Consider the following 23,793-nt stretch of genomic DNA (forward strand, 5'->3'; position numbering starts at 1 on the left):
TGTCCCTGCCCAGGGCAGGGGGGTGGCACTGGATGAGCTTTAAGGTCCCTTACAACCCAAACCATTCTGTGATTCTGTGATCCCTTGTAGCAGACCCCCTCTCAAGGGTAACAGAGGCACTATGCTGCTATTGTGTGATACACAGCAGCTTCCAGAGCTGCCTGGGAGCAAATGGATGCTGAAATACAGGAAAGCCTAGAGAAGCACATGTGCATACGCTCACTCAGAAGGGTGGACTTGGGGTTGTTGGGAGCTTCTTTTTTCTTGCTGCTTTCAAAATAGTCTTGAGTCTGTCAGCATTAGGTGCAGGTAGCTCACACCAGCAGTCTCCAACATGTGGGCAGCGAGTATCTTCCAATAAGCCCAGAAAAGATTAAGACAAACACTGCTTTTAAGAAGGCTTAAATTCCCTGCAGAGCACTGCTCAACATTTTTAAGGGATCCATATATAGGAACATGCTTGCAAGCTAAGAGTAATAGCGCACTCATTCTGTGATAATGCTGCTGAGTTTGCACCCTAGTCCCGCGCTGGCCTCTTCTGCTTCCACGTCACATCTACATTCACTCTCCCGTAGTATTTATGACATTTTAAAAGTAAATTTCCCTCTTAGCACCGAACAGGCAGGTAGCATTTCTGCTCTGCAAACAAGATCTGCAATTCTCTTAAAATGGGGGCTGCTACTCTGCTCTCTAACCTCTGTAGGTTCTTTTACATTATTTTAAAAATTATTCATTTTTGTAAATGACATTCTCAATAAAATAGAAAATGCAAGCAATGTGTTACTAATAGTGGCTTGCAATTAAATTCAAGAGTTTATGAACTCTGCATCTACTACCTCCCATGGTATCCTGGTATCAACTGGGAACTCCTTTTCCATGGCAGAGCTCATTCTGGGAATGCAGAGCCTGTGTGCTGGAGCAAAGCCTGCTTCCAACCAATCCAAAATGAATGCAAGCATACAATAAACTGACAGTTTAAAAAATCGTGACCTAAATACAAAAAAAAGCACCACCGAGATCTGGTGAGAGTCCCTCCACGTGCTGTTAGTCATCAAAATGCCCTTGTGGAGGTTGAGGGAGTGGATTTTGTTAGTCTTGGCTCCAAAAACTGTTTGGGAAAAACACATGGAAACCCAAGAGGCAATGCTTTCATCCAAGATTCCCAAAGCCAAAGTGGCAAGTACCTGCGCTATAAAAACTGAAGTTACGCTGGCTACGCTGGCAAACTAATACCCAAAACCCCCAGTTCATTCAGGAAAAGAGCTACGTTTACAAGCCAACAAAACCCATCACATTTTAGAAAGGGATGACTTGGGGCTCACAGACAACACAACTACAGATTACCTGCGTACCAACTAGTTGCATCAATACTTCCATATGGGAAATAACATTTTTTTAACTTTTTTTCCTTAAAAAAGAACATAATACACAGCTCCACACTATCTAGCCTTAGTTTTACAAAAAAGGCTCACTTAAATACCAGGTGGTTTTGTAAAAAGCACAAAGGAGACCATTACCATCTGAGAAGGTTTACAAAAACCACACACTACTTCCACCAGCATCCTTCTGTCAGCTTCACTGCATCCCCTTTCAGTGCATCCTTTTCACCCCAAACCTAAGATCTAACACATCTTCGCCAACGTTAGCACTTCATGTAACTGCTCCAAGGTTTCATTTCTGCGGCTTTAAGATAGCATTTCACAGGAAAGTCTGAAGAATGCCAATTGTGATTTGCATCCTTTCCTACTGTGGGACTTCACAAAGCGGCAGGTTCAAGTATAATAAATACAACCTCCAACCCTTTTCTTCCTCCACAGTCACACAGTCTCTAACAGCACCACTGTTTCAACCATGGTAGCCTCAGGAAACACACCAGTGGCTCCTATTAGGCCACTGATACCTTTTTTTGGGGGCGGGGGGGGAAGGATTTGCATACCCAAAATTCTCTTACAGCTTTGCCAGCAAAGCCAGTTGATTTAATAACAGACACTGTTTTGGGTTTTTATCCTGCAAATCTTGCTTTACATTTAACTGTATGCAGAAAAAAACCCAACTGAACAAAAAATAAAAGGATTACTTTCATCACCCATACAAGCATGACCTTAAAAACCATATATATAAGAAATGTACAGGGTACCTGCATACATATGGTATGTTAACCTTTCGATTAATTTCACAACTGTTCCTCCTTTGATGATAGGAATGCCATTCCTGCTTTGCAAGTTGTCCTCAAAAACGATGTTATCCTCCGAGTCTTCTACTACAAAACGGTACACGTTTGGGCTGGGCAATCTCAGTGGCTGTTCATTTTCTTCCTGTAGTAACACCGAATCGAGCATCCTATCCAGAGTACTGCGGTACTGAAGGGAAATCAGAGCGGCCATCCAATTACTCTTCTCTTCAGCAGACTTGGCAGCAAACACTATACTGTTCTCATCTTTAGACACCAGTTCAAAAGCATGCTTATATTCCGATGTGTCATCTTTATCAATAATCTGTATTTTCCTCATGATTATTTTTTCCTTCAGCCTATACTCCGCATTGCTGTAACCGGGAAGCCGTGATTGACCGTGATTGGTTTTACAGCTGATCATTAGACCATCAAAGAGAAAGATGTGGCGTTCATGTTTGGCTCCTATTTTCGTCAAGCCACCTTCCATTATGAATTCATTACAGCACTGCCCGATATCTTTGCCTTCCCAGCCATCAATATTTTTCTGGATTTCATTCATTTTCTTGATGGCCAAGTGCTTGCTTCTTATTTGTCGGTTATAGAAGCGATAGACCGGCTCCCTTGAATGGATAAAAGAAAAAGTCACAACGGGCACATTGCACATTTGCTATCCCAAGAGATCAAAAAAAAAAAAATCAACTAAATTAATTGTTTGTATCATTATTTCTTTGCCATAAACATGCCCTAACCAAATTTATTGTTCCAAATAAACCACATGCACTGCTTTAGCTAGGGAAACTGTAAGATATTGACGTTATTCATAGACGTGGACCGTGAAGGTTTTGGGCTGCTACTCCATTTACAATGAAAACTGGCATAAAGACATGCCTTGAAAAGGAAAATATGCACATTATCTAAAAAGAAAAAAAAATTACAATTCCTTCCACATCATTTATGTCCCTCTCTGCCACCTTTGGGAAACCAGGGGTAGTTCTGTGGATTATTACCCAGGCCGACGTCTCGGGGAGTGTTTGCTGTAAATGCGCTCCATGCTGCACTGCAGGTTCAGAAGGGCAGTAATAGCTTGTTTTAAGCACTCCCGATCCTCTTCGTCTTCACTGCATTCCTGCAATTGCTGTGACATAACAAACATTTTTCTTTCAGATTTGTCTAATTTATAGAAGGGGAGGAAGACTGACAAATGCTCTCACACACTTACCTACAGTACTTGGGGAAGTCAGTGACTTCAAGTCAATGAAAGAGTTATTACTAGAAGCACGCTCAAAATTCGCTATGCATATAAAACCACTCACTGAAGACATTTGTCAGATATTCAGGAAAGTCAGTAGATACTCAACAGGAGAGAGCAGGAGGGAGTTTAGAAAGATAACCTTCTACCCTTTTACGGAGAGCCAATGCTAATTGTCAGACACTGTTTTTCCTGTTACCTTTTCAACAACGTCCTGTTTCACAACTGATTTTATTAAATAGTTTGGAGGTTTGAAATAGCTGAGAATTAAATGCTGCTTTATGTAACTACGTGTAGTATTCCTTCAATGAGTCAATTAATCTCAACATTTCAGAGCCAATTTGAAAGACAGAATGACCAAGATTCTCTCTTTCCTTCTTACCTAAATTCTGCCATCTTCAGCAAACTCATCTATTTCATAAAGAAATGTCAATTTTGCACAGTGCAAAAAAAAATAAAAATCTGAAATTCAAGATTTGCTACTAATAGCAAAATGTAAAGACAGTGAGAAACAGCGTATTTTCTTTTTATAAAGACTTGATCCGTCTCTACCACTAGGCAGAAACTTATTGAATTAGGAAATTCCACAGGCTTTCAGATCATCTCCTTACACTTGGCAGCAATACGCCTAGAGCAAAACCTATTCACAGAGTTCCTCTTTTTGGTTCTTGAAGATGATCCCTCCTAAAATACCCCTGATATAAATAAGAGATTTTTCTTTTTAACCCCTTCCGTGTTCAAGATCATATGAATTTTTTAAAAGAAAATTCAAGCAAATAGACTGCTGGGCAAAATCAAGACAATACGCCATGCAGTTTTGCATAAACTCTGTTTTACCTACATACTTTAAGAGAAATCTTACTTACAATCACTCAGCATGGCAGAAGCCTTCTTTTCCTTTCCCCACTACGTTCCCTCAGCAAGGATATGTAGCTTCCTCTAAAAGTAATTGAGAGAACAGGATTTGACCAGATTGGTCCACTCTCTTCATGGAATTTAAGTTACTAAAATTTTTCTTTTTCAGTGTCCAAACAACCTCCATCTTGTATATTAGAGAAACGAAAGTTTTATGGCCAAAAATTTCTGGGAAGTTTATGAGCTGAGGAACAGTACAGGGAAGGGAAAAATCTCTACCTCTCCGTAAACCCTTCTTTTCCTTACTATTGGCCACAGAAATGCACGGAACATAAAAATGGTGTGAAAAGATGACAAATGCAAAATCCTAAAGGTGGGAAAAGCTACTGAGTCTGATAAAATACTCTTTCTCTTCACATGTCCTGAGCAGAATTTCTTCCATCCCCTTTCCAAAGGGAGCTGCATTTGGCAATTAACACATCAAATGGCATGTTTTGCTTTTTTTTTTGTATTAAAAAAGAAAAAAACCCCACATTTGGACGTAATCCAATCCATTTCTACCCCTTAGTGAATAGATTCCTGAAGATCAGGTAGATTACCTGAAGCATATCTCATTCTCTGTAATCACTGGACTAACACCTGCTTTCCCAAAGGCCAGTTCTTAACAAGCATCTTTCTGATTAAGCAGCAGATGCAAAAGCATAACACGCCAGACAGAAAAAATACGTAAACCTTTAGGAAATGGGGTCCCGCTTATGCCAGATGTATTTAAAATACCACTGATTATAAACTGAGAATATTAACTATTCAACTTATTGTACAGAAAACTGTCAGAAAAGAGTAATGAAGAACGCTGTTCACTTAAAAAAATTATATTGTGGTGATCCCGTAGAATACTGACCGGGGATTCTCTGTCAGTCAATGATTCGGTAACAGCGGAAAAGATCAAAAGGCAGAATTTCATGCGTTTCGGATTGCTTGATAACAACACAGCAAGTCACATACAAGAATTAGGAATAATCTTCTGCCTGCAAGTCACATGAGAGGAGGGATACACTCTATAGTCAGCAGAGGAAAGCCTTCTCGGGCTTGAACATGGACTTGATCAGACCTCTGCTTACGTTCCGGATTTTAATGACCTCCCTAACAGGCACCTTGCTCCGGATTTGGATGACTCCTTGGGTTCTTTGCACTGGCTTCAATGAATAATGTTTTCCTGGAATGCTGGTATCAACAGACACATTTATGAAAGCATACCTGGAGCTTGAACATCTGATGAAACATTAAACTCTCCTCCACACTGCCTGCATTAAGGTGTTCATGCTTGGAAATGTCAAGCATAGTGTTTTAAACCCAAATACACTGATCATCAATTAAGGATGTCACAATCAGAATGTATTTAGGTTACCTGACTGCAAGATCTAACAACTTCTTATTGCTACCACTGTTTTGTCCTTCAAGATAGTTTCATTTCTTTAGCATGGCTTCCTTCAACCTTTGCTACCGTCATTCATTCTGACTCAAGGTACGGCAGGTCCATTTTCTGTCAGTGCTTGAACAAGCAAGCAACATTAAAGTGACATGGGGCCTGCCTCTGACTCAAGGTGTTCAAAAGCAGTTTCCTGGTGATCAACGAAAAGCTGCCAAACTGAAGAAATTCAACACGGGAGTCTCCAAACAACATCCAACCCTTTTGCCTCTTGCTGAGGCAGAGAGTCTCTGATGCAGATCCTGCATCAGGTTTTTGCACCAAGAAGAAAAATTCTGCAGCTTGGTTCTGTAAATCGTTATTTTATTTATCTCCCAATTGAATAGGAAGGGCTTAGTAACTTTATTTGGGAGTAACAGTCTCAATCGTAGCTTCTCTCCCTACTGAAGCCACGAAAATAATGAGTATTCTGTTGCTTTTCTGCTTCCATTTTCGCTAGGTCTTTTTCAACAAAGGTTCCTAGAGACAAACACAATGGTAACAGAGAAGCAGTACAACAGTTTATAATATATCAATATTGTTGAATAAATAGTTTCTTTATCCCTAAAAATACTCTGCTTTTTAAAAATCAGTGCATAAATTTAGCATGTTTTCTAAGTACAACATAAAATTAAAATTTTAAACCTGCAACTAAAGCGATCACAACAGAAGATTCTGTATTTACCATTATTCACTATAGAGTGCTATTTAAGATTTCATTTTACCATTTCTCACTATAGAGTGCTATTTAACATTTCTGCTCTGCTCAATCCTCACAAGGTTAGAAAGATTCAAGACAGCCAAGCATCAGCCTCTGCACCTGAATTCTAATTCTACTCAGAAATCTTGTATACTGTGGATAAAGGTCAAATTTAATCATTTTCACTGCTAAAATTCCCTAGTTAAAAAAGGCATTACCTAATATTATCTTTCATGCAGCAGCCTGCTGTGTTATCCAAGTTAAAAACAAATAAAAGAAACAACAAAGTGTTTCTGCACTATCTGCCAGACTTCATTCTTCAAAGATATGAGGAAATTTAAGACTGTGCATGTATAACCCGATCCTATCAATATTAACGGGAGTCAGGAGCAGACTCAGAGCCCCAAGAGACAGAAAACTCTTGCAGCATTACAGATTTAAGACAGGCCATCAAAACCAAATTGTCTTCTCTGTGCCATGGGTTAAAACATAAATAGTAACCGTCCTTTCCTGTCACTGAAGAAAAAACTACCAAGTTTGCATGCAAAGCATTTAATCTGAAGTTTTGAAAAAGCACAAAACCCTGCTCAATAAGGCATACATTTTAATGTTTCCCTAAAAAGCGGACAAACGCTACGCAGCTTGTAAAATCAGTTAAATGTTTAGATTCTCCCAAAGCTGCGGCATGTGATTTCAGTCTTTAATTTCACACTGATGCACTCCATTTCCCAGCTTTAAGACACAATGGGTCATTAATTAGCCTGACCTTCAGCATAATACAGGTCACTAATCCAATTATGTCTTCTAAACGTGAAAGAAGAACATTTTAAGAAGTTCCAGGGAATTATTGTATGCAACTGACCCTTACAGAAAGGGAATTTACACTATTTTGAGAGAGATGTATCCATGAAGCTATCAGTGCTCACTTCACAGCAAGGCTGGCAGAACCGCGCCGTATTTCTGCTGTCACCCTTCAGCTCTTTGACCAGTTTATTTTTTTTTGGAAAATGTCCTTATAGAAACGTAAGCTTTATGAAGGCAAATATTGAGACTACGGCAATGTAGTTTCTCTTCTCAATAGAGACAGTGCAGTAATCTAGAGAAAAGTTCACCGACCGTCAGGGTTGCTTTAGGTTGTTGGGTTTTTTTTAAGCTTTGTTAACTGTTTACTAAACTGAATGCTTAAATATTTGAAATTTATTGAGACCACTTGGATTTAAACCTTTCTACAAAATATTGGTAATCCATATATTGGAGATGTGTGGTTCACGAGTCAAAATTAATCATCCTTATTTTTACTTATCAAAATGAGGATATGCAAAAAATCACAGTAGACATAATGAAACCAACTTAAAAAAAAAGAAAAAAAAGGAGTATGTGTGTCAGATATTAACTACAGACCTTGTCTTAAAACAATTGCTATTTTTGGGCCTGAAAGTCTTTTGAGAAAATTTTAGATTGTATTATACATAATTTCTATGTTGCAAAGTCTCCTTTTCTTCCTTCATATAAGTAAATCCTTTGAAATACAAAGCAAGACCATATAACAGACCTGTACCACAGCGCTAGTATCACTCTTTACATTGAGAACTCAAACCCGTCATTTGTGTTGGTATTTCAAAATGTCAGCTATAGCCACAGGATATTTCACCTGTTTAATTTACATATATCCCAGTTAGTTAATAATTCACTTACCCTCATAAGCATTACAAACTCTCCCAACACTGTGGGGCAAATAGAAGCCTTTTTTTACATTATCCCCAGCTACTGAAAAAAAGCTCTGATCTAAGTATTTTTCAAGACACTGCGCCTTCTACAGCAACGTTATTTTTTCTTTTTCAAGAATGATGATTATAGATCTCAGATGTTAAATTTCTGCTGACTGCTGGCCTCTCTTCTCATAACTCACAGCAAAAACATTTGCTTGTAAGCAAATAGATACAGGCTTAGTTACTTTTTGGCTTTTAGCTTTTATACCCAAGGGAAATATCTACTGATGTGAACCACCTTCCTAGTGCACGTCAGAATAAAATATGTGCGAGCGATCTGTGGTCAAACCAATAGAGGCTGTTCTAAAATAAGTAATGCCTCAACAGGCAGAACTGCTCATGAATACAGACTAGATGCCAACCTAAACAACTTGTATGGTAAGACCCCTGAAATACGTCCTACAGTAATAAATTTTTATCATCTGAATCAGAATTCCATAAAGCCTGACATTTCATCAATGTCATTTCTTAGACAGTAGAAAATAAGGAAATAATAGTGCTTATTTTCATTCCTCAATATGGAGAAAGTGTGGTATTCTATGAAAAATGGTATTTTTTTACCATATCTCTTCCATTTAGGATTCGGGACAAACGGTTGAACATTAAGAACATTCTGACTCTGCTGAAAAGGAGATGCCTGCCCAAGCCCCAAAATAAGATCAGTTGAGCTGCAACTGGAGTGTGACTTCAGACAGGGAATACTGATCTGAATTATGCTTAGATTTTTCTGAACGGACCAAAAAATTCAGAACTGGAAGAAAGAAGAAATTAGATTTGCATATTACATTTTAAACTATATTAGAACTCAAGTTCACTAAGGGTGTGTTTAATCGAATATAGTTACTTCAAGTGTTCGTATCAGAGCAACAGAGGCTTTCGAAGATTTTCTTTTTTTACAGAATTTTACTTTTCAGACATACTAACCAGTGTCAAATTAACGTTTTCCTACCTTTTAATTCTCAGAAGCAGTAAGTAAAATCAAATCGCCTATGTAAAGCTCAGATTCTCCACATTAAGAAATGTTTTTGGCAGGAAAGAAGAATGTGGTTTCATTTACCTGTAGTAACTCAAAGTAGTGCAAACAATGATAGACTGGGATAAGCATGAGTCGTGGGAGGACGTATCGTACAGCTTCTTTAAACCCTTCAGCAGTAGACTGAAAAGGAAAAATAAACAGGATTATTTACACTGAAATACTCAAAATGGGACTGGCCAAGGCCCAAGGCCTTGAATTTAGACTGCTTTGAGCAAGATGGCTGTGCCAGACACATCCAGGGTGTCCCCTGCTGATCTACATTACTCTATGCTTACATCTAGTAGTAAGGAAGACAACAGTTTGCAAAAACATTTTTGTCTAATGAGACTCTCTATAAGACTCAGAGACGCATAAATGCTCTGACATAAAGCAAACAAAACCTGTGAACACCCTCTCCCAGGCACTGCAAGCATCCTTTTCCATCACCAGCTTCGGGTGGATTTTGATCCATACTCACCAGTGAACCCACAGCTCTGAAGACACCCCTAACCCCACAACAAATGTTGGCACAAATAGCCTCCTTAAAATGGTAACCAGTTGGACAGTCCATATTTTTGCCAGGAATAGCAAATCAAATGTAAGAAGCTAGAGGACCAGGTTACCCACAAGCCATTTTATAAACATCCTTAAATTCACGCAGAGGCACTCATATCGCAATCCCTAGCACCTTTATATTTCAGTGCTGCCTGCAGAACTCAATTAATAACATTAGTTCAAGGTGACAACACCTAAAAATAGTGCACTGTCCGTAGCTAAGCTGCACACCTTGTTCCCCAGTCAACAGCCACATCCCAGAATGCAGAAAATGCTTGAATATATTTTGAAAAAATCTCATACCCTTTTCCAAAATAACACGTTTCACCCTGGGCCACAGTTTGCTGCAGAATTTAAAGGAAACACCGGAATGTTAAAGATCAGCCAGGACTCTCATAAAACCCATTAAACTTGTCACCAGCTTCCCTCTAACGTCCTCTCGTCCCAATTATGTATTCTGTGCTTCAATTTACACCCAATACACCACAGAAATATGGAGGACTCATCAAGTACTGAAGAAGTTTGTATCTGTGTCTCCTCTCCCTCAGAAACTGAGAATCACAAGTTTGTGACATAAAGAATGAGTTAGAAATCTTTTTCCATTCCTGGCAGTTAATTAACACAATAATTCAGGTTGTAAGAGGTTTTCCAAAGGATGGTGAAATCCCTGCCATCTTCCGTATCAAGATAACTATTGAACACAAACTGAATTACCTGATCTGCCTTTCGGAAATGATCTCTCCCTCCCATGCAAGATTTCTGGCTGCATCTCTCTGCAATTGCCAGAAACAGGTCATGGCCCAGAGCTTGGACCTCCGCCTTCGCTCCATAGCTTGGAGAAGAAGCGTGAAGGAACATCCCTAGGAAAGCCCAAACCTCCCTATGGTGAGGAGAGCCAGAAAAGAGGCCAGATTCACTGTCAAATGACTCAATTATCAATTTAATCCGCAACAGGGCTTTGGGCTTTAAATTTTCTAGGGTGGCAGGTAAAGGGCCTTACTTCATTCACCAAGTAGTATTTAAGAGTGAGATGATCCAGCTTATGAAGTGCTCAGAACAGCAGTCTAATAGGTCTGCCACGCTGGCAGAAGGAAGCAATAAGAAATGGAAAAAAAACAAATCACAGATGGTCTTGCTGGATGGTCCTATTAAGAAATGACTCGAGAAAAACTGCCAGTCCCAGCCTCAATGCTGAACAAGGGGGCCTGGGATCTGTATGAAAGAAATTTAAAATATTATGCCTGGGTGCCTGTGTTTGGCATTAAAAGGCAAAACAGAAATAGCAGCAGCAAGTATGAGAAGTCACCCTCTATTCTCAAGCAAGAGAGCCTGATGTGAGGACAAAAAAAACACCGCAAAAGACTTATGGATGGGTCAGAGAGAATCTAGTGGATTTCTTCCTCAGTAGGAAGTAAAGAATTACTGACAAAATTCAAACCTTTGAAATATGAGAACTAAAGAATTCAGTTATTTCTCATTTGCACTCACCTGAAAGTGGAGAGCAACAGCAGGTTTTGCCATTAAGTTATTAAAATGCTCGTGAAATTGTGGAGAGAGAATGTCCTGGGACAAGGTTTCATATGGATCAAAGGCTTGCTCCTGAATAAAAACAGAGAATGATATACCTACATGAAGAATGCAAGACATTTCTGTCCCAGCTGGTACAATTAATTCCTTTAATAAGCTGATAGATACACAAGTGTAACTTTTCAAGAAAAGATCGATTTTGCAAAACAAATATTCAGTAAACCACAACCCGTTTTCACATCCAGATTTTAAACGCACACAGCATTTTCTCAGCGTTCCTCAGATCTCACCACACTTGTCACTAACACAAGCTTTATTTCACTGAAGTAGTGGGAAGGAAGAGAAATTCTTGCTTTCAGTCAACTGAATGGCAATTTACCTCCTTTCTGCCAATAAAAAATGGCACTTTGGAAAGAAGCGCAGGTAGAGATGAACTTCGGAGATTGTCACAAGGAGGCATTGTTGTACCACTACTATTGCAGGGTACATCACGTAAGAACGGTCGGTCATAAGCACTGGACTTCTGCACACTTTACTGGCCGTGTTGGAAAGTTGGGGAGATATCTCACACCGGGACAAAACAGCGAGTCTGAAAGTCTTGGAGGAAACTCCTCTAAGGGCTTCAGGTGCAAAAATTACTACTCTAGATGGAGTATCTGGCTGTGATTCTCTATTATAAACTACAGCAGGATGGGATGAAAACCTGACTGTACATGAATCTCTGCAGGAATAATTTATTCCTGCTCATAGATTACCTGCTCCAGAGCCCGTCAGGCTGTTCCCCAGTCTCTGCAGATTCACTGGGCTGAATCACTCATGAATCACAGGGTTATCCGGTGCTGATGGCACCATGCCCAGAAAAAGCGCATACCTCTTTTCACCTTAACCCAGTCGTGCTTGTCAGAATACAGGCTGCAGAATTCCGGAGAACCAACCACCACAAGGGCTCGCTTGAACATTCAGGGTAAAAATTTCAAGTTTTCCATCTGCAGAGGGTCCAGGGGATTTCCTACCTTACTCACGGGGCAGATGCAATTAAAGTCTTTGTGGGGAGGAGAGGCACAGAATGCACTCGCTTTTCACACGCAAATTGTAATCATCACTCTCAACTCTCCTCATCAAGTTCTAATCATCGCTGTCCATTCGAATTAGATTGTATCTGGGAGGGGGGACCAGAGGAGGGGGAAGGTTTGGCAAGTCAGGAGCAGCAGCAGCTGAATAGAAAATGATCAGAGGCTCTCACTGAACAGGATGGTTTTAAGCAGAATCTGAATCCAGTTTACAGCCTGTTTGGTTTTTTTTTTTTGTTTACTCCATGCCTGCCCACTACCTGCAAGAATACAATAAGGGGTCTTATTTTACAACATCCAAATTAAAGACAGGGAACAATAACACTGCATATACAATTTCTCTTTGCCGTAACAGCCAAGCAAAACCGAACATAAACCTCTGCAGAAGCAGTAGGTCAGCCATGGGGTGTGGGTTCAGCTCACCCAGAGATAGTAGGGACGAAGGGAGAGATGGCAGCATCCTCCACATCACGGGACACGAGCTCTCAAAACTTCACCTTGCATACAAATCTACTGGGGGAGCCAGACCAATACATATTTATTCTGTAACGTCTTTTTAAACTTTTAAGTGCATTTTAGAAGTGCTTTCAGTTTCTTCCATTCTGATTTGATCAGTATGGAGCTTTTGGTTTTGTTTTTTGAAGACAAGATTGAAACAAACCGCGTTAGCTATCTTCCCCAAGAGACTAATATAAAAAAAAGGTATTTTACACTTCATACAATGGCTAGAGTTGGAAAGGACCTTAAAGATCATCCAGTTCCAACCCCCCTGCCCTGGGCAGGGACACCTCCCACCAGACCAGGTTGCTCCAAGCCCCGTCCAACCTGGCCTTGAACACCTCCAGGGATGGGGCAGCCACAGCTTCTCTGGGCAACCTGGGCCAGGGGCTCACCACCCTCATCATAAAGAATTTCCTCCTTATATACAGTCTAAATCCACCTTCTTTTAGTTTAAAGCCACTACAACTTGTCCTATGGCTCCCCTCCCTGATCCAGAGTCCCTCCCCAGCTTTCCTGGAGCCCCTTTAGGGACTGGAAGGTCTCCCCGGAGCCTCCTCTTCTCCAGGCTGAACCCCCCCAGCTCTCTCAGCCTGTCCTCACAGCAGAGGGGCTCCAGCCCTCCCAGCATCTCCGGGGCCTCCTCTGGCCCCACTCCAACAGCTCCGTGCCCTTCTGCTGTTGGTGCCCCAGTGCTGGAGGCAGCACTGCAGGGGGGTCTCCCCAGAGCGGAGCAGAAACCCCCCCTCGCCCTGCTGCCCACGCTGCTGGGGATGCAGCCCAGGCTGTGGGGGGCTTTCTGGGCCAGCACGCATTGCAAAAGTTACTGAAATATACAGACATTAACTTGATGCCCATGTAAGTTATCTTAATGCAGTGTATAGTTCTGGATTGGTGTTTGCATGTTTCAGCCCCTTTTGCTGTAGCGCTGGTTTCCACTTTTTGCCTTGTGGATACCTAAACCTTCTCCTATGGAAACACAAATACCAGCATAACAAATTTACGATCTACTGATAATAACCTTGTTTTATTAGCTGCCTCCTGAAGGTCACTTCCAAATAGGCACAAAGACCCTCTGCCCTCGGTCCTGAGGCTCTCCCACCACTAGCTAAAGAGATTATTTAAGGCAATCAGTAAAACACACTGTAGTAGTTAAAACTGTATAAGTTACCACCAAGTAAAATTTTTTTTACCCGTGTATTAACAAATATCCATCTCCCACTCATCAAGTCTTTTAATTTCCTCCACACCAGGAAAAACAATGCTTTATTTTCCCCCTATATACTTCCTCATCTCAAAAACACTGCAATATTTATGTTAAAACCTTCCCAAGATCTGATGCAGAAAAACAGACAAAGCAGGAAGACTCCAGCTTGCAAGGGTTGTTTGTTTCTAATTATCCTTCCAAATAAGTCGAAGGACCTTTGTAATGGAAACACTAAGTGAACAAGCCTGGCAGTAAGATAGGCAGAGCAAATAAACACTTCACTTTCATATCTCTCTTTAATGATCCCTTTCGCAAATATACACAGAAAGATGATCTCAACATGCGAGATGATCAAATGAACAGCCTAGTTATTAAGCAGGTCTTGCTCCGTATTAACGGAAATATTAAATTCAAATTTACTACCTGCATAAAAAGAAGGTTTGAAGAATGATCTGCTCTTCGTCTCCTACTTGAGTTTTTCAGTTAATGAAAATCAAGTGAGATTTTTACTCATTGAAAAGGATTTGGTTCCCTTAAAGCACAGGATGTCTAAAAGTAGCTTTTTCAATAAACTGAGATACGTATGTTTTCCAGGATAGTGCTGTACTATTTCAAATTTCAAGTCTTGTTTCAGTTTTAATATAATAGCTACTTACTTTAATTAATTGTTCAAATGCTTCTCCTTATCATTATATAAGCTACTACGCTTTAACAACTCATGAGCTAAGACCTAGTCAACTGGACTTTCCTACGGATATGTCACGTGAGCGGTTTATTGAAGTAGCTCCAGGAAAACTTTATCTTTACGGTACGTTCATAAGTGAGTGGCTCATGGGCTGAAGAACCCGTATTCCTCACACCCACAAAAATGTAATCATTTTCCAAATGGTACTGGTGTGGTCATGCAATCCTCAGATTTTAAAAATTGAACATACGTAAAAGTGAAATGCAAGTTTTATTGGTTGTCATTTTCTTTACATAGAACATAATTTTAAGATAGAAACCATAAACTTCGCGTTCACCATGTGGTTCATCTGAGATATTCTCTCTCTCTGTCAATCCAAAACATCTCATTTGATACAGTCCATGTGGTTTATATGATCACCCTTACATTTTGGTTCAAAAAACTGGGCTCAATACACCTCTCAAGAAAAAGCAGACTCTATTTAAACATGTCCAAACTCAGCAAAAACTCCATGTCTACCATAGTACTTTGTTCCAAGAATTAGCTCCTCCAACAAAGGTGTGCTGTATTTCTAAGCTGAACTGTCCTGTTGCCTTTCAGATACTGCTTTTTTGCTGTGCACCTCTCTGCTGAATTCCAGAGTCATTTTGTACTCTATTTTCAGGTGTGAAGGTACCTATATACCGATCCTATTTTGACTAGACTGAGCTCTATCTCACTGTAAAGCACTTTCTCAAAAACTTTACTTTTATGACTCTCTTCTGTAGTTCTTCCTCTACTTCGATGCCCATTAAAAGAAAAAACAAACAAAAAACAAATGACAAAATAACTGTTAATAATGTTCCAGTATGAGCCACACCAAATTCATATGCAGTGTCTTCCCGTATTCCTACTCTTTAATATTGATTTTATAGGTCAATGGGTATCAATAGCACTTTTGCTACAATACTGAAGAGCTTCTGTTCAGTTGCACGTCTGTTTTGATACTTCATTCCTTCCCAGACTCACTGCTTTGCAGAAACATTTCCCATTCCAGATGTGTAACAATGCATTTGGCTGAATTAAAGAACACATTTTGACTGAATTACCTCACTGTCCAGCGTAATGCAAGTCACTCATCTTGCAGATCTACGACCAACTGCTATGAATTTTGGGTAGCCCTGAGCTTGTTACCAACGTCTACAAAAACTAAGGCACCACTTTCTTTCAGTAAGCAATCCCAGGTAGTTACTTTTCAAATCCCCATCCCTACAGGGTAGAAAACACGCTTTAGTTTACCTACTGAAGAATGGGTAGGGAAGATCTGCGTTCAGAGCTTGTTAAAAGGACATTTTACAACTGCAGATTTATCGGAGATATCAGAGTCGTGACCAAAAGTATACTAAGAAAACAAAACAATCAGTGATTTAAAAAAACCCAAAACAATCTAACAAAAAAGACAAAACACCGTACCTCTGCAAGATCTTCAAAGCAGCTGCCAGCCAGAGGATGAGGACTACTTTCATCAGTCATTTCAACAGTATCCTCAATCAATCCTAAAAGCTTCACTGTCAGCTCATGAATATCTGAAATGTTGCTGAATATGACATCGATATCCTGCAAACATAAAACGTATCTTAGTAGTGTTCAGAATAATTGATTTTGCTTATGTAAATATGGGAGCATTTTTCGTGAAGTTTGAACCAAGAGGTAAATGGAGAGGAGCCAACAAAAAGCTAGGAAGAAAGTTAAATTACGTGGTCTTCCCAGCCCTGCGGGCTTGCCTGGGCACATCCAGCCTTGCACAATTCTCACCCCAGCGAAAGCAGACACACCATCCTTCCCAGGCCGGAGCAGCGGCAGCCCTGGTACAGGCTGTTCAGGGCTTTGGAAAGAAACGCCTGGCCTTTTCAGCCACAACTCACAGCTGTTATTTTCCCCTCTGCTGATTCTTGTCTCTCAGGACGCAACAGGAAGGAGGCAATCTAAAGCAGCTCCAAGGTCAGATCCTCTAAACCACAGGTAAAACTCAAGCAGCTACTTGGCTACTTTAGCAGAATACTACCTGGGTACAGAGGAATAATCGGTAGCTTCCTTTTCCAAATGCTACTTTTAGATTTTTCAAATTCACACACCACAAACACACCCAACTAGGCAGCCCCTTCCAACGACCTGCATTCTTCTTCTGACCTCTCTGAAACACACTTCTTGGAAGCCTTCTCTGCCCCAACCTAGCACTGCGAGCTTGCTTGACCTCCTGCCAGCCCCGAGACCATGGCAGTCTCTTCGTGGGAACAAGCAATCTCAAAATTTCTCATACCCGTTCCCATACAACAAAAGAATATTCCTCAGCTCCAAACTACCGCTCCCTTCTCCTCCCATCATCTTCATGTGAATTCTGTCCTCACATTTCCACAGTTCTCCGATATCCTATCAGCTACTGAGGGGATCCTATCAGCTGTAATGGGAATGTCTCCTGCTGCCTCTCTTTTTAACCTGCTGGTATCACCTAAAAATCACAGCTCAGGTTCTGCTGCCCTGGTCCCCTTTCTCCTTCCTCCCACAGGATTCACTAATTTCTCATTATTACTTCTCTTACAAGAACTGTTTCCTTTTTAGACTCCAGCATCCTGAAAACGGAATCTGCCAGACATACAATTTCAATCGAATATTTCAATCATTTATCAAAGCATGATGCCCTTCACAGTCAGTCACGTATGCCAGAGAAACCAGAGCCAAGGGCTGTTGTACTTGTAGTTTCTGCAGACAGGGGTGCCCCAACTTCAAACATCAATTCAAGCATTCGTCTGCATTCACTGTACATGCAGGTAGATAAATGTTAATTTTTACACTAAGCAAAAGCATAACTATTACCTACACGAGAAAAGGACTCCAGCTATTGCTGGCATCCGACAGGGAATAGTGCTGCTCTCAGAGTAAAGCTTAGTGGACACGATTCATACTATTAATGGCAATTCCTCCATTGTATTTCATATACAGTCAACACTCATTATGCACTGACATACAATAAATCAAATTTAATTCTATCTCCAACGCAGTGAATGTAATATTGATATGTTATGGCTGCTAATGGAGCAACTAGCGTTACACATCAATAACCTATTAAAGGACTTACATTAGGTGTGAACAGTTTTCTGTTTGATAGGAAAGCTTCCCGAAATACTTTTATTATCAGATTCAGCTCCCGCAGATATTGCCTTTCTTCTGCAATTTCGTTTCTCACTAGGTCATAGTAGTTGAGTTCCCCAGAAGAAGAGGGCTCGTCTTCACAGAGAGAAACCAAACCAATGTCATCCTGATCAAACATATCCATCAAAACCTAGCAAAGAAATTTTAAAAATTACATGCAAGCCTGATTTACACTTGGCTCAAGCTCAGCTATTTCAATGTGTTCAGAGAAATCCTTTGAGTTTTTAATACAATACTTTCTGTGATCACTTTCACAAAGGAGTAATATTTAAACTTTGGCAGCAGAAGGCTGGATCAGTTGCCAAAGCCATTTTCCCCTTTATAAGTTAGTACGACCTAGAAAACAAGTTACAATTCATGCAGAACCAACTTTGAAAACAAGGCATCTTGCATAAGACTTTGACAAAACCCTCCTGATAAAGAGAAAATTCAACAAAAATGTTTCCCGTATTTATGAGGATGAAAACTAAATGTCTTTTCCGTATAATAAAGAAGGAAAGAGCTGTCGTGACGAAGTGACATTGGGACAACAGTAACACAGCTGAGAAATAAAGGACAACATCATTTTCTGGCCTTCCATTGTTTTGTAAGTACTACCACTGTTCCAAAACTTAACAGGCTTAACTTAAGTCTTTACTGTGACAGGTCTGGCATGAAGAAGGAGAGAAGCTTCTGCATTTCAGTAATACCAGTGTCTTTCTCTCTCTCCTATCCTACTTTGGATATATCTTCTAAAAAACCCCCCCCCGCATTTCTAGTATCTACCTTTGTAACTGTCCAAATGAGTATTTTAATCCCAACTCCTTACCTTATCAGCACACATTGATACTTTAATGTCCTGCTGGGAGATCTCAAAGTGTCGTATATTGAAAACATAGTTTCCAGCCAGCTTTAAAATATCAGCTGAGATGTATTCCAAGACAGCCACAATATACAGAGAGACATGGTAATCTACCTTATAACCTAGGACCTCCTGCAAATTGAAAACAAGGGGGAAAAAGAATGCTATTTATTCCAGCAATTCATTCAGAATGACAACTAACACATTTAGTTTTCTACTGAAATTGATCTTGTCTGTGATGATAATTCACAGTAATGTAACAGGCCAGGCAAAGGACATCAAATGGAAATTTGACCAGCTGCCTTAAAGGAAATGCTTGCAAATACTTCCTTGTGCTATTTTGTCATATACTGACAGATGAAAAGCTACAGAACTTTCAATAATCCTTCCTCTAAAAATGACGGTCCTAAAAATAGGGTTCCTTCAACGAAGGGACTTCACTGGAACCACTCTTGTACTTAAACTTTAGTCTATATTTATGCTTATTGCAGGACTCTGTCCCTAACCTGGACTCTTCAGAAAAGAGAATGCTTCATTTTGAATTGTACTTAATGGAAAAAGTTGTCTTTCGTGAAACTTCAGACTGTGTGTTCAACCTGTTATCTACTGCGATCCATTTTAGTTCATCCTTCACGGTTGGCTGAACAACTAAGCTATCTGCATCCTTGCATTACATAAAATAATTACACTTTAATAATTAAAGAAAAATAAGAAAAAAAAACCAACGAGGATAAGTGTTGCAAGTTCTTCTCGTGATACATGCTCCATGTTGTGCAGAGCATGCACCACATGGCCTCTTGTTTGTGACAGGACCATCAGGAATAAGTACAGGTTAAGTTTCTGCATTTGAATAAGGTAGTTTGTTCTTGTCATATTTTGATGCATCTTCTAAAAATCAGACTGTGTGCCTACGTGCACACACTTCTAAACCAGACTTCATAAAAGAAAGCCAGCGTTGCCTAGGAAGGTCTTATTTAATGCTGTTTTCTTTCCTAAGATCTCTTCCCCTCTCACTAACTGTCACAAGCTGAGACATTGTATAAAAGAACAGAGTTACTACACCTGAAAAAGTGCTTTAATTTCTGCTTATGCTTGAATAATGTTTTCTCAATGCAGCTGGAAACTCTGGTGCAACAATGCCACCACTGGAGAAAAGCATTTTTTAAGTCATGAATGAAAAGCAATAGAAAAAAGAAACACCATAAAAGTGCAGTGTTCGAATCAGCCGCAACCTACTGATTCAGCACTGATCTAAAAGTGATTAAACACTGATCTAAAAATGAGAGTACTGTTTTATCATTAATAAAACCAACTCTACAGGGGCAGGGTATGAATACATGCTTTCTGTGTGACACTAAAACCTGACTGCAAGCAAGGAGCTCTACACCTGTTATAAGGGACATGACATGTAAGAACTGAGATGGCCACTCTCCTCCTCAAAACCCACCCACCATAAACTCTGTATTTGGTCTCTTCTTACACCTTTGCAGATCTATTGATTTTAAAACCAAGGCATCGGTGACATTCAACAGTAACTGAGAGGACATCGATACACATCTTAGTTGACAGTATACAAGGAACAGGATCTACTTGTTCTCTCTTCTTCTATTTTGGCTTCTGCAGCATTTTGAAACAAATAAAGGCATCAAAACAGTGCTACTGAAGTAGGTAAGGTATTTGGGTTTGTTTGGGTTTTATTTATGTTAAAAACTAACTAGTCATATCTCAAAGTAGAGTGATACATTAACACACTACTGTCTAGAACGTGATGAATTTTGGTATCTACGTTTATTTACATACTACAATATATTCATCCTGTTCTATGGTGACTTTACTCTTTCAGCCAATATGAGAAACTTACCTCATTTCACACGAATTAAATTAAATAAATAAATACTTTAAAGGTTATGTTGGAGGGCTGGGGGCACGTGGTGGGCAGAAGCAGCAGTCATCAGGTTGTCAGTTTAAGTACCTTTAATAAAGGATGTATTTTGTCCACAGGTAGCAGGAGAGGGTTTCTTCTTTTTCGTTTCTCTATAGCAGACTGCGCATCAGCAATCGCCCACTTGTCTATTGGATGAGGAAATGTTTTTTGAACGCGATCCTGTCCAAACATAAAGAGTGCACTTAGATTAACCGCAGTAATCAAAGAGAAGTTTAAAGAAAATAAAACGGCAAATTACTTCCCCTGCAGTATAGACAATTATCCTCCTCCTCAGTGTTTGCAACATATTTTCCTAACTGTTCTCTCCTTTTTACCCAACTCAGCTTCACTCTTTTCAATAATCCCAAACAACCTCCCTTCCCTAAGCACGAAAAACTCCTTCAAATCTCCTAAAACAACTCCCGCTTTATGATCTTTGCATCACAAGAGCAGCAAGAAACCTCAGCTGTGGTATAAACAACATCAGGAAGTACTAAACAGTTTACAGTCTAAATGAAAAAAACAAGTCGGTATTGTTCCTAGTTCATAAATGTCCAGAGTGTAACTTGTCCTGTATGAGATCAAGTTTATGGCAGAAATGAAAAAACAAGCGCAGGATTTTCTAACTAGGAGGAGGGCTGTGATTCACGAAAAAGGCTGGCTATAACACTTTGGACTCCACAAGCCCCCACAGGAGCATCCTCCCCGCGCACCCAGTCACAGTGGCTGCAGTTTACAGCGCCCCAGTTTGTATGGTAATGCCATTTCAGGTCACTTTCATATAGATTCACATTTCGAGCGCTGCTATAGGAACAGGCGAGATGACCCCCACCACAGAATGAACTGCTCTGGGCAACAGCCCCCAGCTAAACAAGTGCAAGACCCCAGTCCTGCTTTCCATGAAGTTCTCCAGGCTGCAGCCCCTGTGAGGTGGGAATTAAAACGCTGAAAGAACGAGTCTAAACTGAACTCTGATGACTGCTTCTTAAAGTGACTTTGGAAAAACAGTTTTTTTAAGTCAGACAGCTCAGGGGGGAGTAGCGATCACCTCCTGCTGCAGCCCCACCACCGTGCCCTGGTATCGCCAGGGAGGCACAGCACGCTATGCAGTGCCATACCCAACCTCTGCTTTGGACCTGTAACCTGGCCACAATGAACGCTTACAGGAGAGATTTTATAGATGAGCTGAAGAACGAGATGAGAAAAAAGGTGAATTCTACGTGTCCCTTTGATAAAAAGATTTTTGCACGTATTCTGAAATTAAACGGGAGGCCTCAGGTCTTCTTAGAGGCAGGTTTTAAATATTTGCATGTGGCCATTTAACGCTCAACTTTCCGCATCAGCTGTCTGTGCCAGGTACACGCGCGGTGACCTTCCCTCCTGGACAGCAGCCGAAAGCTCTGGGCTGGTTCACCAAAATGAACTTTCCCTGAGATTCTACTAGATCGCCCGCAAAATGGATGTACCGTGGCATTCAGCTGTCCCTCAACTTACCAGTGCACTCCACAAGTAACTCACGCCTTTCACCCTCGGAATTTGCTGGTTCCTGGTGTTTTCTTGGGAACAATTTGAAGGGCTTTTTCTATTTATAAAACCTTTATATTTTGAGATTTTAGACCTTGATCTTGCAAATACTTCAGTATAATGCTATGCGCAAACAGTTCCATTAACTCCAGGCTGTTATGTAAATATCTGCACGATAAACTTTAGAGATCACAGCTCTCATGTTTTAGTCTCAACAGCTAAAAACAAGCTGAGGAGCAGAGCCAAAAGCCTTTCTTCGTGGATCTCAAATGCCTGCTGGCAGCGCAATCTCACCAACAACCCATAACACAAAACCGAATTCTACTTTTCCTGCTCTGCAAGAGTCTGAATTTATTCACCTACAGAAGAATAACGTTTTGGGGAACCCGTTACCACTATTTAGACCTAACTCTGTGTTTTTAAATTAAATAATTGTTATATTTCTAAGCACAACAATGTTTTATTATTCACAGCTTTAAAATGCCAGCTATATTTAAAATACAATACACAGGATTTACTGTCTGCTGTGATATTCATAACCACAATTCAGACAGTTGTGAGGTATCTCAGAAGTCTGCCCCTATGATATGCAGTTTTGCACACAGTAATTTGTGGAGCATACAGATACCTGGTGAAAAGTATTAATTCATACGTACACAGGGCAATTTTATCATCTCCTGACTCAGAAGCAGACAACTATGGAGCTGGTGTGTAGAACAATCAGTGCTATCTCAAACCGTCCTGCGCGCTGTAGGGTTTGATCAGCTGGGAACTGGAGAAAGAACATGGTATTTCTCAGCTCCACATCTAAAAGTTCAAACCCAGACTCAATGTACTAACAATTCTGAGAGCTATTAAGGGACTATTAAGTTTTGCTTTTATTTAGTCATGCTATACTCTTTACGCATCTGTATTACAAAATATATTAATCAGAAACCAAGATTAATAATTAATTAATTAACTCAATGTTGAATAAAGGGCAATTGCTGCATCTAATAAGAATCAAAAAACCCTCAGGCAATTATTTTGTAAATACATATATATTCTGTTTTTTATTTCCATGACACACACACACAATATTAGACAAGGACTTCATTTTGGTTTAGGCTGAAAACCCTAGACATATAGATTGATGTAAAATTAATACTCTACAAAACTATAATGTGCCACAGCTACATGAAAGCACTTTCTCCCTCTAGACTGTATACCGAAGCGCACTCCATTAAAGCCCTCATTTTGTAACCGATGACACAAAAGCAGACAGCTGCAATAATACAAGAGCCTCAGTGAGTTCAATAAAGTTCCAGGAACATACAACTCTATTCCCTCAGCTGCACAATCCAGGCCTAACAACAGTAACCTTTCATTCCAATATTTACTTTTTTTTCCTGTATGTTTATGTCAAAGAGTAGGAAAACTTGCAACATCCTTACGTTCTTAAGTCCAAGGTGCATTCAAGTGGCAGAAAATCCTTCAAAGTATTCTGCATTTATAAAAATAATGCTGAAAGAAAAAATTCCCACAATTTCTATTCTGAAGCCCTA

General features: G+C 40.1%; 1 protein-coding gene across 1 annotated transcript in view; it reads right to left on the reverse strand.

Moving 5' to 3' along the window:
• SOS2 (SOS Ras/Rho guanine nucleotide exchange factor 2) overlaps positions 1 to 23,793 on the reverse strand; it is a 55,503-nt gene that overhangs the window by 18,221 nt on the left and 13,489 nt on the right. The window contains exons 3-10 of the mRNA XM_054199275.1: positions 20,774 to 20,905; positions 18,769 to 18,933; positions 17,887 to 18,090; positions 16,224 to 16,367; positions 11,273 to 11,383; positions 9,272 to 9,370; positions 3,181 to 3,308; positions 2,138 to 2,793 (exon numbers count right to left, since the gene is read on the reverse strand). Of these exons, the coding sequence (XP_054055250.1) occupies positions 2,138 to 2,793; positions 3,181 to 3,308; positions 9,272 to 9,370; positions 11,273 to 11,383; positions 16,224 to 16,367; positions 17,887 to 18,090; positions 18,769 to 18,933; positions 20,774 to 20,905 (1,639 nt within the window). The remainder of the gene's footprint in view (positions 1 to 2,137; positions 2,794 to 3,180; positions 3,309 to 9,271; positions 9,371 to 11,272; positions 11,384 to 16,223; positions 16,368 to 17,886; positions 18,091 to 18,768; positions 18,934 to 20,773; positions 20,906 to 23,793) is intronic.

The sequence above is a fragment of the Rissa tridactyla genome, chromosome 4 (genome assembly GCF_028500815.1).
Source record: "Rissa tridactyla isolate bRisTri1 chromosome 4, bRisTri1.patW.cur.20221130, whole genome shotgun sequence".
In the NCBI taxonomy this organism is placed as follows: Eukaryota; Metazoa; Chordata; class Aves; order Charadriiformes; family Laridae; genus Rissa; species Rissa tridactyla.